We start from the raw sequence: 14,451 nt of genomic DNA on the forward strand, positions 1-14,451 counted from the left end.
ACAAGTGAAGTAGGCCCTCTTCTCCCAAGTGCTTAAATGGATTCTTTGTGGATGAGGGATTAATACTTTTTTTTTAAAGGACTAATTTAGTCTTTCTTTGGACTCTGTTAGAGGTGAATAAAAATTGAAAAATAATTATGACAAGCTATAAAATGGCTCACTGAACTTTGTATTTCACATTTTGTACAATTAAGGTTTTTAAGAATTTCAAATTGTGTTGGGGCAGCTAGGTGGCACAGTGGATAGAGCAATGGCCCTGGAATCAGGAGGACCTGAGTGCAAATCCAGCCTCAGACACATAACACTCACTAACTGAGTGACCCTGGGCAAGTCACTTAACCCCATTGCCTAGACAAAAAAAAATAATAAAATAAGAATTTCAAATTGTGGCACTTCTGGTTAATAGGGTGGCATGTAAGCTCCCAGGGAAGCTCAGGTCTACCATATGTACTTCAGCAAAAATCAACACCAAATTGGAAAAAGATCAAGAAATACATACAAGACTATAGTAAATGCTATGATCCAGTCCAGAACTACATAGAAATACACTTGTGGAGCCAGGTATCATTTTGACCACTTTACCCTAGAATAGCTGAAAGTCTTTAGCCCTCTGACCTAGGAGGCATGAGAAGGCACTGAAACCTGTAGAACTCTGTACTGGGGAGACAGGGAAGTCCGGGGGGGGGGTGTTAGAAAACCATAGCACTCTGACTGTTTTGACTGCAGATTGAGCCAGGAGCCTGCAGTTCTCTTTTTGGGATAGGAAGGCTTGGAAGTCTGCAGAAATGTGCCCTGAGACACTCAAAGGCCTTGAAGACTTCAGGGTTTTGAAATCAAACAATACTAGGAAAGCTGAAATCTATCAACCCTTTGAGCACAGACTCATCAGGAGAAGTGAATGTAGCAGAAGAAGCCCAGGTAATTGAGGTCAGGACAAATAAGGTCCGACCATTTCATCTAAGAATGCAGGAAAGGGTGGATCCTGGCTTGGCACAAAGTCTCAAATCAGTAACTAAGGCTTGAGATATGAATAAACAGAAGACACCAAACACTATGAAGAAATATGACACTCAAGAGACAAAGACAGAAGTAACTCCATAACTACACACAAAGCCTCAGAATAAAAAAAAAATGACAGCCTCAAGTACTATAAGAGTACCTGGAAGAAATGAAGCAAGTAACAATGAAATTATAAATGAAATAAGATCTCTAGAACAAAGAAAAAATTTTTTTTTAAATTTAATAATAAAAATTAAGAATAAATTTGAAATTTAAAGACTACAAAAGAATAAGTAATTAGATTATACCTACAAAGAGTTACTAAAATATTACATTGAGTTTTAATGTAAGAATATTAAAAGCTTATTGTCACCTATGATTTCCTGGACTTCATTTTGATTCATAGCTGGCTTTGCTGCTTTCTCCTTTGAAGAAGAGGATTTTGCCCCTGTTAAGCTATGTGTTGCCATATATTCATTGGTATAAAGTACTTGCATTATATCATTTATAAATTTCTGAGGCTTGCTCTTGTTGCAAAGGGCAATCTGCCATTTTTCAATCTTGAACTGAAAAACAAAACAATTTGTAGATATTAATATTTAATGAAATTCAACAAAACAATTATTTCCTTTTGACTAAATCTTTATATTTTTTAATTATGCTTTCTTTACTTTTCTCCTTGGGTACAGGGACAAAGACTGAACCTTTGATTTCAGTGAAAGAGAGTCCAAATGTGGAAAGTTCCTCCACCAATGAAGATCAGTGACTATGTAACTGAAAGTCTTGGGGTTGCCAGGGGGAGCTGATGAGTTGACTCTTAGCTAAGAAACACATGGTCATAAAGCCAGTATATGTCAAAGGCAAGATTCCAAGCTCTTCTGGATGCCAAGGTTGTCCTTCTCTCCACAATATCTATTGTAGTTATTTGTATTGTATGAAATAACAACATCCCTTTAAAAGTGTTACATTTGACCAGCTAGAGACTGGACCTGTGATTTTCATTGGTATAGAGAACTCCTAGATGAAGAAACTCCCTCTATACATTCAGATCTGCAGGCACCTCATTTGCTACTTACAGCCTAAGAGAGCTACCTAGAACACTTAGAGGGTACACAGGGTCGTACAGCCAGTATGTGTCAGAGGCAAGATTTGAATCCAGGTCTTCATGGCTTCAAAGCTGGCTCTATAGCCACTGTGTCATACTACCTCTCGTACTATATTCAACATATTTATGAATGTATAAAAACAGGAGAAAGTTGAGGTAGTTCATCAAATGGTTAAATGTCAATTTGTCATTTGAGTTGTAAAGTAATACTCTATCCAATAGCCATTCATTAATTTTCATATTTTACTACCCCAGAGATTGACAATTCATATCACTTAACTAACCTCTTTGTCAATGGTATGCTCTTCTTCCTCCACCTTCGAGGAGGGAGATGAACTGGAATTATTACCCACTGTAGAATAAGAATCTGGTACAGAATTTCCTGTAGACTTCCAGCCTTGGGAATGAAGACTGGATGCAGAAGAGGTTCTTCCCCTTTTAAGCAGTGCTTCTGCCATGCTCACCAGCTCTTCAAAGTGGGTAACTGCTTGAGGTAACACTAAAACCAGAAGAGAAACACAGATGGTGTGTTACCTTATTTGGATTCATAACTGTTTCCATTTCCAAGTTCCTTGCATGAGCATGGGATCACATTAGGCCATTTTCAGGTCTACCCCACGGTGGCTCATAATCCCTGATAAAAGAAGATGATTTTCCCATGGTCTATTTATGAATTTTTAAATAAGGCAAAGAATGAAGGGAATGAGCATTTATTAACCACATATTGGGCACTGTACTAAATACTTTACAAATGTTACCTCATTTGATTTTCTAATAACCATGCTATTATGATCCCAATTTTACAGTTAAGAAACTGAGGCAGATAGAGGTTAAGTGACTTGCTCAGGGTCACGCAGCTAGCAAGGAGGTATCTGAAGCCAGATGGGAACTTAGGTCTTCCTGACTGCAAGCCCAGTTCTTTATCCACCATACCACGAAGCTTCCTGCTTTTCATAAGGAATTGGTGCTGGAGCTATGATCTCATTGGTGCAAGAAGCTCCAGGTGAGATAGAGAATACAGTACAACTCTTAAACAAACCCACTCTGTGCTTTTCTCTTTTATTATGGTAGCAGAAACATCCCGTGTTCTACCTTTTATAGTATTTGTGGTAGTTCAAAATACAGTGTTCCTAAAACAACATCTAGCTCACTTTCCCCCCATGTTAACCAATCAGTGAATGTTTCTTAAGCACCTACCAAAAGCCAATTAATCAATAAGTATTTATTAAGTGTGATGTTGGCTGGTGGAGAACCTGTTTTTTCTTAGTGTTAATTCTTAGGCCAAAATTAGCACAAGCAGCAGGGATTGCATTGAGTGCACAATCATCTGCAAGCAAAAAATCATGCACCTACTCTCCCTCCACTTTAGTCTTAGTTTGTAGCCTTTTCAAGTTGAATAATTTACCATTAGTGTGGTATCTGACTTTGATGCCACTTTCCTTGGCAGTATACTTTCCAGGGATGTACATATAGATGATGAGGTTGATGTAGGCATTGCCAGAGCTAGCTTCGTGTTTGGAAGACTCCAAAGGAAAGTGAGGTATTAGACTGCCTACCAAAGTGAAAGTCTACAGAGGCATTGTGCTGATCTCATTGTTGTATGCCTGTGAAACCTGGACACTACCAACACCACGCTAGAAAATTGAATTGCTTCCATTTGAATGGTCTTGATTTTGTGATGTGGGAGACACTGGCAAAGAACTGCCCAGCATGGCATGCCAACATCCAAGAAGGCACTGTGCTCTATGAGAGAAGCAGAACTGTAGTAGCTCAAAAGAAATTTAAAGACACTTCCATTCCAAATGGTCCATATGGACTATTTGTGCCCTGTGGTAGAGTTCCAAGCTCATATTGGTCTGATTAGCCACAGTTGGACATGCTGTACCTTGACTCCAACATAGTGATTTTGGTCCTCTTTGAGAACCAAGGACAATCACCACCATCACCACAAAATGTGAGGTGATAAGGGTCTCCACCTTGAAACACCACTCTCTTTTGGTTCTCCTACCTGTCAGATTATGTACCTGCCAGGGACCTACTATGTTCCCCTCCTGGATCACTGCTTTGTTGTATCACAGGGGCTTGTGTAGCTCAGTGAAACTATGAGCTATGGTGAGCTTGGACAGACTTCAGGAGAAAGTGGAGGACAGAAAGGACTATTGTGCTGTGGTCCATGGAGTCATGAAGAGTTGGACACCTCTGAATAACAGCAACAACAAAATGTGCCAGGCAGTGTGTTTAACCTGGGAATAAAAAAGAAAGTCAGAGTCTCTGTTCTCAAGGATCTTAAAGTCTAATGGAGGAGACAACATACAAACAAACATGCACAAACTAGATAGATACAACAGAAATTAGAGATGATCGTGGAAGTAATAGAGAACCCCTGGAGTGGATTGAATAGGGGAGGTATGGTGCCCAAACTTTTAATTTAGTAAGATCAATCTTACAGCTGAATGAGTTAAAGGTAGACTGGAATGGGGAGAGACTTGAGGTAGGGACTAATTATGAGGCTATTGCAGTTATCTAGGTATGAGGTGCTGAGGGCCTAGACCAGGATGTTGGCAGCCAGAGGACAGAAGGGAGTATATCTAGGAGATGTGAAGAAAGAGATAAAGGATTTAGCAACTGATTGGATTTAGGGGATGAAGGAGAGTAAGGTGTGGAGGAAGATGCAGTTGAAATGAAAATTCTTTGGATTTTGCCCTGATTTACAAGGCAAAACTCAAGACAAAGAGAACTGAAAAGAGTTTATTGTAAGTAAATCAAGGTAGCAATAAGCTGATGGGCAGATCACCAGAGATCACAGATGGCTTCAAGGTGGAGCCAGCTAATGATAAAATGATATAAAGAGAATTCAAGTAAGTCCACACAGTAAAAGGGGTTGGACTCTTGCATCTCAGTTCTTCCCCCAAGAAGAACCCCAATTTCCTTGTAAGGGTATGGGGAAGAGCAGGGGACTGGGTGATGTGCTTCTCCCCTCCACCCTCCATGGACCTCCTCCAACACTGATTTACAAGTAGAGCATAAAACAATAGGTCACTGACTACATATAACTTTCAGCAATGCTCAGGTTGTGAACCTGGGTTACTGGGAGGATTATGGGTATCCTCTACAAATAGTAGGGAAGTTAGTAAGAGGGGAGAGTTTTGGGGGAAAGGTAATGAGTTCAGTTCTGGACATGTTCAGTTTAAGATGTCTGTGAGACATGCAGTTTGAAATATCCAATAGGCAAGTGGAAATTTGAGAATGGAGACCAGGAGAATGGTTAGGGCTGGATAAATAAATCTAAGAATCATCTGTATAGAAATGATTATTGAAACCACAGAAGCTGATAAGACTAGCAAGTGAAATGATGGAGAGGAAGAAGAAAAAAAAAGGCCCAAGACACTGGTATTGTGGACATGAGCTCTGTAAAGTCTATATATGTTAGAACTTCCCTCCTTCACAGGGGAGCAGGACAATGGAATGCACAACAATCAACCAATTAGAAGGATTTCTGAGGCTCAAAGCTACTTGACATACCAGTGATCCTATGTGAAGTGAACTTTAGACAAACTTGGGGATGGCTGCAGAGGCAGGACTAGCCTTGAACAGCTCAAGGTTAGCTTTGAGCAGCAGCTGCAGACCCAGTACTTTCCAAATACCTTACTCCCTGACTTACTGTATCCACAAATGTCTTCTGCCAAAAATCCCCCATCCCTCTGAAAGCCTCTAGAAACTACATTATCTCACTCCCTTTTTTCTCCCCCTTGAGCATATGAGAACTCTTCCTCTCTGCTCCCTTGTAGGATCTTCTTTCCCAGACAAGCTTTTTCTCAGAAAACAAATGCTTTTAATTGGTGTATTGGACTCTTTTATTTCAGGTCCCTTTATGGGGCTGAGAAACATTTGTTAATGTATACTATTAGTATAAGAGATTGCCAAATGAAATAGTATAGAGAGTGAAGAAAAGAGGGAGTTAAATGGCATAACCTGAATGAAGAGCCAGCAAAGGGGACTAAGAAAGAATAGTCAGATATATAGGAGGACAAACCAGAGGAGAAAGCAGTGTCATGAAAATCTGGGCAGAAGAGAATATCAAGGAGGAGAAGGTGATAGTACCAAAGCCTGCAGAGAAGTCAAGAAAGATAGGCCAGACCCAGTGCTAAATGTTGCTGATGAGGTCTAGAGATTTAGGGGTGCTGGGACCCCGAGATCATGAAGTGGGCTCTGCCTGAATGAATTCAACCCAAATCTTCTTTCAGCCAGAGAAAAAGCTTATTAGAGATAAACCATACAGGCCAGACTCTTAAGGAATCTGAACATTAGTAACGCTGGTAGGGGATGAGCGGGCATGAGAAAGTCTCAGCATTTAAATGGGGGCCAGGGTGGATCTTATATACACTAAAGTAACTTTGGGTGACCAGGGAAGGGGCTGAGAAAAAGGTGTAGGTGAGAATTCTGATTGGAACGTCTAAGAGATTGAATAGACAATGGGAATAGATAATGAGAGGAACTGGAAGAACTTTGAAAGGCATCTGAATAAGATCAAAAGGTGGGGCTAGGGCTTTCAAAGGGAAATAAGGGGAGTCAATAAGGAACCGTTTGAGACCAGAGTAAGAAAAGTTTAAGGGCTTTCTGGGGTCTGTAGACAAATGGGAGCCAAATTCTTTTTGGTAGAAGGGGCAAAGGTCTTGTCTTGGGCCCATACCTCATCAATGCAAATAAAAAGACAAAAATGAAACAGTCCTTACCCTCAAGGAGTTTACATTCTAATGTGGGAGACAACATGTACCTCAATAAGTATACCCAGAATAAAAGTGAGAAAAATTTGATACTTTGGGGGGATTAGTAGGAAAGGGTATTTCACTGGGATGAATTTCTTGCAAGATTATTGTTGAGGTCAGATTCCAGAGATTGGTTTGAGTGTGAAAAATTCACTTAGACATTCTCAGTAGCTAATGGGAGTTTTATTACATGAAGCCCAAGGGCCTGTTAGCAAGAAGCTAATAAAAGCCCTTCTTTTTGGGAGGACCAGGCTTATATAGACAGAAAACTACATAGCCTGTAGATGTTCAAGATGATGATGTAGTTTTAGGGTTTTTTATGGTGGTTGAAGATTAAGGAAGGATATTATGACGAAGAATGAAGAAGATGGTTGGATAGGATAAGGAAGAAAAAAAGCAATTCTTTTGGTCTTACAAGATAAGGAGAAGTTCTATGGTATTGCAAGATAATTGGGAAAAGGACTTTAGGGTGTTGTCAAGTTACAGGATCTCAAATTACAGGATGAGCTACAGAATAATCCCCAAACCTCCTCAGGAGGGGGCTTCACAAAGTACTGGAAAAGCAACCCTTAATATTCTTCTTAACCCAGTTTGTATCCACATCATTATCAAGCACTTATTTTGAGAATTTCTGTGAAATGTTCCCTGATCTGAGAGCCAGGGTGTGGGCAACAGGCAACTAAGGTTGAATCCCTGTTCTACCATTTACTGGCTGTGTGAGGTTAGACAAAATGACTTAACCTTCCTGGTTAAGTTTTTCATCTATAAAATGAAAGGGCTAGACTGGATCAATGGTGTTAAACTTAAAAAGAAATGGGTACCATTAAACCATACATAAGGATCTCTTTGAGCCACATATAGACTTTAAAATTGTAATCTTAGGGAGCAGCTAGGTGGTGCAGTGGATAGAGCACTGGCCCTGGAGTCAGGAGAACATGAGTTTAAACCTGGCCTTAGACACTTGACACTTACTAGCTGTGTGACCCTGGGCAAGCCACTTAACCACATTGCCTGGCCAAAAAAAAGTAAGGTTATATATATGTCGTATTTTCATTTATTTTGTTAACTTTTCCCAATTTTATTTTAATCTGATTTGGGTTTTACTCAGCAATGTTGTAGGCCTCATGCATACTGATACCTCTGGATTAGATGACCTCTTAAGGTCCTTTAAACTCAGTATCAATTACCCATCACAATTTAGTATTAGGTAGACTGATATATTTCTATAATCTATCCTCCTGAGTGACTTTCCCTTCTCTCTTGGATCTTGTATGTAGTGCCTTGAACATGCTTTGTTCTCTCTTTAAGGTACTGGTTCCATGTTACATTTGTATTGTTATTGGTATGTCATCTCCCTCCTTTAAGCCCAATGAAGAAAGGGTTCACAATTCTTATTTAAACTTTGTATGGACTGGAATCTCCGGCAGTTGTGGTGGTATCCAGACTTCTCAACCCATGAACACCAAAGACAACTTAGAAGGTCAATGGGAAAAGTCTGTTTCTGTGGTGAGAGAGAAGTGTGAGGTCCCAGCCCCATTCCCTGAGCTTGGCCCTAGGGTGGCAGCTGCCTCCTGAGCTTCTGGCCCACAGACTGAGGGGGAATCAGGTGGCTGGTCAGAGGGGGATTGCAGGGATGTCTCTGCTGATTCAGGATTCTCTTGCTTTGCCCATGCTTGGATCTGTGTCACAGTTCTGGGTGGCTGTCGTGGGGCGAGGAGGAGCACTGGTGTGGCGGAGCCTGTAGCAGCTGTGGAGAGGAAATCTTCCTCCCAGTTCCAAGACAGAAAAGAGTGCTTGTGGTCACTCATAGACCAGAGCAAAGGTCAGGAAAGGAGTAAATATCTTGCCCTTGATCATAGCATCTTGAAAGAACTGAAAATTTATCTCTGAAAACAGCTGCACAAAACCCCTGAAACTTGGGACAGTACATTCTCTACACTGAAAACAGACCCCTACCTTAACAAAGAGTTTATAAATCAAATAATTGGCCTAGATCATGAGTAAGCAGCGCAAAAAGAGTCAGACTGTATTATCTTACTTTGGTGACACAGAAGATCAAAACATACAACCAGAAGAAGACAACGAAGCCAAAGCTCCTACATCCAAAGCGTCCAAGGAAAATATGAATTGGTCCCAGGCCATGGAAGAGCTCAAAAAGGATTTTGAGAAGCAAGTAAGAAAGGAGAGGAAAAACTGAGAGTGATGCTAAAGGAGACCCCCCCAAAAAAATACTGAAGAAAATAACACCTTAAAAAATAGCGTAACCCAAATGGCAAAAGAGGTCCAAAAAGCCAATGAGGAGAAGAATGTCCCAAAAAGCAAAATTGGCCAAATGGAAAAGGAAGTCCAAAAGAAAATACATCCTTAAAAATTAGAATAGAGCAATTGGAAGCTAGTGACAATTTGAGAAATCAAGGCATTGTAAAACTAATCCAAAAGAATGAAAAAATAGAAGAGAATGTGAAATATCTCATTGGAAAAACAACTGACCTGGAAAATAGATCCAGGAGAGAGAACTTAAAAATTATTGGACTATCTGAAAGCCATGATCAAAAAAAGAGCCTAGACATCATCTTTCAAGAAATTATCAAGGAAAACTGCCCTGATATTTTAGAACCAGAGGGCAAAATAGAAATTGAAAGAATCCACCGATCACCTCCTGAAAGAGATCCCCAAAGGAAAACTCCTAGGAATATTGTAGCCAAATTCCAGAATTCCCAGGTCAAGGAGAAAATATTGCAGTTCAGCCAGAAAGAAACAATTCAAGTATTGTGGAAACACAATCAGGATAACACAAGATTTAGCAGCTTCTACATTAAGGGCCCAGAGGGCATGGAGTATGATATTCTGGAGGGCAAAAGAGATAGGATTATAACCAAGAATCACCTCCCCAGCAAAACTGAGTATAATCCTTCAGGGTAAAAAATGGTCATTCAATGAAATAGGGGACTTTCAAGCATTCCTGAGGAAAAGACCAGAGCTGAATATAAAATTTGACTTTCAAATACAAGACTCAAGTGAAACATGGAAGAGGTAAACAGGAAAGAGAAATCATAAGAGACTTATTAAGGTTGAACTGTTTACATTCCTTCAGGGAAAGATGATATTTGTAATTCATGAGTCCTTTGTCAGTATTAGGGTTGTGGGAAGGAAAAAAATTATATGTACATATAAATAGATTGATAGATAGATAGAGGACACAGGGTGAGTTGAAGATGAAGGGGTCATATCTGGAAAATAAAATTAAGGGGTGAGAGAGGATTATACTGGGAGAAGGAGAAGGGAAAAAGTAGAATGGGGTAAATTATCTCACATGAAACAGACAAGAAAAGGCTTTTACAGTGGAGGGGAAATGGGGGAAGGTGAGAGGGAATGAGTGAATCTTATTCTCATAGGAGTTGGCTGAAGGAGGGAATAACATACACAATGGGGTATGTAAATCTATCTTACCCTACAGGAAAATAATGGGGGAAGGGGACAAGAGAGCAGGGGGTTGATAGAGGGAAGGGCAGATTGGGGAGAGGATAATCAAAAGCAAACATTTCTGAGGAGGGACAGGGTTAAAAGAGAGAATAGAATAAATGAGGGGTAGGATTGGATGAAGGGAAATATATTTAGTTTTTCACAACATGACTACTATAGAAGTGTTTTGCATGACCACACATCTTTAACCTGTATGGAGATGCTTGCCTTTTCAATGAGGATGGGTGGGGAGGGAGGAAGGGAGAATATTTGTAACCCAAAGTTTTAAAAACACATGTTAAAAATTTTAAAAAAAACCCAACATTGTATGGACTTGATGGGGTGCTTGGGTGCTTATGTTTGGGTGCTTGTACTTGAACCCCAATTTCTCCCTAGCCTCAGAAACACTATCCCTGACAGTTTCTCCCAGCCCAAGGACACTATGCCTGGCAATTACTCATGAGTGGGCCCTAGCAAGACCCTATCTCTCTCCTTGGTGCAGTTACAAACAGTACCTGAAGGAATTATTAATTTGAACTGGCTTTGCATTGGGTCATAAAGACATTCTTACCCACTGGGCTAGCTATACTATTACCCTGCCTCATTATCTACATCCTGGGCTCCTCATTAACTGTATTCTGAACTTAAGATATATGTATATGTATACTCCCTACATCTATCTTGTCAAACAACATTGATTGATGACAGACTGGACAACTCTCAGTTGTCCCTGACAGCTAGTTAACTTAGTGACATAGCAGGCCTAAAACCACACCTCCATGTGGCCCCCCTTGTGGGCTTTTCCCAGTGAACTCTGGGTAAAATGCCTACACAGTAGGTACAAGAAGTGCATGTTCTTTTAAGAACTGACTACTCCTTAACCACTCCCTAATCCCACCCTGAATCACCTTGTTAGCATATTTGGCACATGTTTTATTGTATTTTATCCTATATAAACTTTAACTGTACCTCTCTAAGGTTGCAGGATCCTTAAGAATCCTTGCCAGCTGAAAAGCGTAACCGATAAACTTTTTGCCACCTTGACTTAAAGAATGCTTGAGTCTGTAAATTCATTCTAGATGACCCCGTCATGTACTTCAGTCTTTGAGGGGCCACAACCTCTCAAACTTCAACAGACTGAGCCCAAACAGAGGGTTTCGTGCAAGGTATGAATTTAATGATTGTTGTGTTGAACTGAATTCAATCAATCAATAAACTTTTATTAAGCACTCACTATGTGCTAGGCGCTGTGCTAAGAGCGTTCATCTTCCTTAGACATTCAGACTGAGTTTTAGATGACTTTAAATGTCCCCTCCCATTGGTCTGATAATCTGAAGATCTCAAATGTAATTTGGCCTCATTTTCAAAAGGAAAGAAGTTGTAAAATTAACAAAAACACATTCTTTTGAGTGTAACAGTCCAGTCTTCCTCCTGTGACCTTGGACATTAGAATAAGGGAATTAAACAGCTCCCAGCTCCCTTAGCTTTTGACCTTTGGAGCCTCACAGTTTATGTTAATAGCCCTGTAATTGAAATGCAGTTGTTTCTTAGCAACCTGCTCACTGCCTTTTTTTTTTCTTTTTGGACTTGTGTCCAGCCACAGAGTTTCTCAGAATTTGCTAAAGGTTTAGAACAAAGCTTTTTAAAACAGAAAAAAATAACCCAAGCAGATTTCAAAACAAAGATTCTCTCCTCACCTTCCCCCCTTCCCCCCCCCCAGCCCAAGCCCTTTTCCTCCAAACATCCGGCTCCACCTCCCTATGAAGCTGATTTGAGAGAGGTTTGCCACAGTCAGAGCACGTGGTTCTACCAGTTCAGGTGGTGAACAGAGCTACAAGTCCTCACCTGCCCCCACCCTGGGTGCCAACATAAAAACAAAACTGCCTCTCACTTGTGAATATAAAATGAGTTACAGCATCACAGACACTCAAGAGTCAGCATAGACCTCAGAAGGCACTTAAAATCCAGAGAAACTGTATCTACCTCACTCCCCACCTATCTGTTTAATGACTCTGCCACAAGGGATGAGATTAATTTGGCACAACCTATTCTTGATGAAGCCAATACTGGCATTTTGTGGTTACCATTTCTTTTTCTAGACGTTCACTAACCATCTCTTTAATAACACATCTTGGAATTTTGCCAACAAAGCCACTGGCTACACAGGAGAAATAGGAAATTATTAACAGAGGGAAAGCACTAAATTAATAGGTAAATGGCTGCAAAAGGAAGTAGCAAAATTAAAGGCATAAATTTAAATGGTAAAATTCAGTAGGAAAAGATGCATACCAAAAAAATCAAGCTATGGTAGAGGTGGAAAAAATGAAGTGAGGAATTAATTGCTATTTGGTACTTTGTCGGAAGAATCCTGTGCTGGATCCAATAAACTGGATGCTTTTAAAATTATAAACTTTATATTGATGTCTCTCAAATCTATCTTGTCCTAACTTCTAGTGACCACTAGTCTCGTATCTCCAATTATCTTTCAGACATTTCAAATGAATGTCCAGGAAACATCATAAACTCAGAATGTTAGAAAGTGGACTCATTATCTTCCCCCTAAAACAGGCCTGCACAACTTTCAGCCAGCAGCTGCTTACAGCTGCCTGCAAAAAACCTAGAGGAAAACACCCTTTGTATGTAGAGGAAATCCTTTGTGTGCAGCAAGCGGCTGGAGGGCCCTAAGTGGCCACAGAACCATAAGTGGCTAGTGGACCACAAGTTGTGCAGGCCTGTCTTAAACCCTCCCACCTGCAAACCTCTTTATTACTTTCATCCTCCCAGTATCCTAGGCTTGTAATCTATGTGTCCTCCTTGACTCCTCATTATCTCTCCTTCTCCTCTGCCCCCCAATTCGTTGCCAAGACCTGTTAATTTTCCCCTTTGCAACATCTCTGGAATAAACCCCCTTCTCTGCTCTGATACTGCCACTGCTCTGATACAGGCCTTCATCACCTCACACTTAGACTATTGCAGTAGCCTGCTGGTGGGTCTGCCTGCCTCAACTCTCTCCCCACTCCAATCCATTCAACTGCCAAAGTGATTTTCCCCAAACTTCACTCAATAAATTCCAGTAGCTTTCACCTCCAAGATCAAATACAAAATGTTCTGTTTGACATTCAAGGCCCTTCATAAGCTAACCCCCACAAACTCCTCACCTTTCCAGTCTTCTTATACCTTACTCTCCACCACATATTCTTCAGTTCAGTGACAGTGGCCTCCTTGTTGTTCCATAAAAAAGACACTGGACATTTTCTCTGGCTGTCACCCATGCCTGGAATGCTATTCCTTCTCATCTCTGCCTGCTGACTTGCCTGGCTTCCTTCAAGTCCTATACTCTACAGGAAGCCCTTGCCACCCCTCTTAATTCTAGTGCTTTCCCTCTGTTAATTATTTCCTATTTCTCCTGTGTATAGCTTATTTGCTTGTCTCTCCCATTTAGTTTGCCTCTTCTTGTATCCTTAGAGTGCCTAGCACATAATAGGAGCTTAATAAATGCTTATTGACTAAGACTCCTTCAACAGAACTTTTTTCTTGTTCAAATTCTGTGATCTGTTAGTATTATCTGTCTAAAGGTTTTATTAATGCCTTTTTAAAAAAAAAGTATCATTTCTGGATATCTGCACCCACAACACTCTTTAAATCTCCCTAAAGAAAGAAGTTATACAAAATAGGTATGCAATATTTATTTCCCAATGAGGATACTTTGTTTCATAATCATTCTTAGGTATTATGATTGCTCATTGAAATTAATCTGAGTTTGGGTGCCTTTTAGTATTTTTTTTTTGTTTTATATTACTGCTGTGGGCTATGCCTGACTCAGGTCAGTTCCCTAATAGTTTAGGTTTGGAACAAAATGAGAACTCATAGGTCATTCAAACCTTAACAAAAGGAGATTTAAGTAGCCATTGCAGGAGAAGGCCATTCATCAAGGATAGCTATTGAGAACAAACAACTTGAGATGATTCAGCTGAACAAAATTCCTACTGGGATTTATTTAACAGTGGAATATCTGAGAGCCCTTATAACTTCTTGTGGCTGCTTTGTATTTAGGTGATGAGGAAGTGATGTCAACTGTCTGAGCCCTTAGTCCCCTGAGCTAACTGAGCTGTTAGCTTA

General features: G+C 40.3%; 1 protein-coding gene across 1 annotated transcript in view; it reads right to left on the bottom strand.

The window, feature by feature from the left end:
- Window positions 1-14,451, bottom strand: part of BEND6 (BEN domain containing 6) — an 84,249-nt gene that overhangs the window by 1,312 nt on the left and 68,486 nt on the right. Inside the window, 2 exon segments of the mRNA XM_021000496.2 lie at window positions 1,373-1,565; window positions 2,389-2,603. Of these exon segments, the coding sequence (XP_020856155.1) occupies window positions 1,373-1,565; window positions 2,389-2,603 (408 nt within the window).

Source organism: Phascolarctos cinereus, unplaced genomic scaffold, assembly GCF_003287225.1.
Source record: "Phascolarctos cinereus isolate Bilbo 61053 unplaced genomic scaffold, phaCin_HiC Scaffold_5;HRSCAF=322, whole genome shotgun sequence".
NCBI lineage: Eukaryota > Metazoa > Chordata > Mammalia > Diprotodontia > Phascolarctidae > Phascolarctos > Phascolarctos cinereus.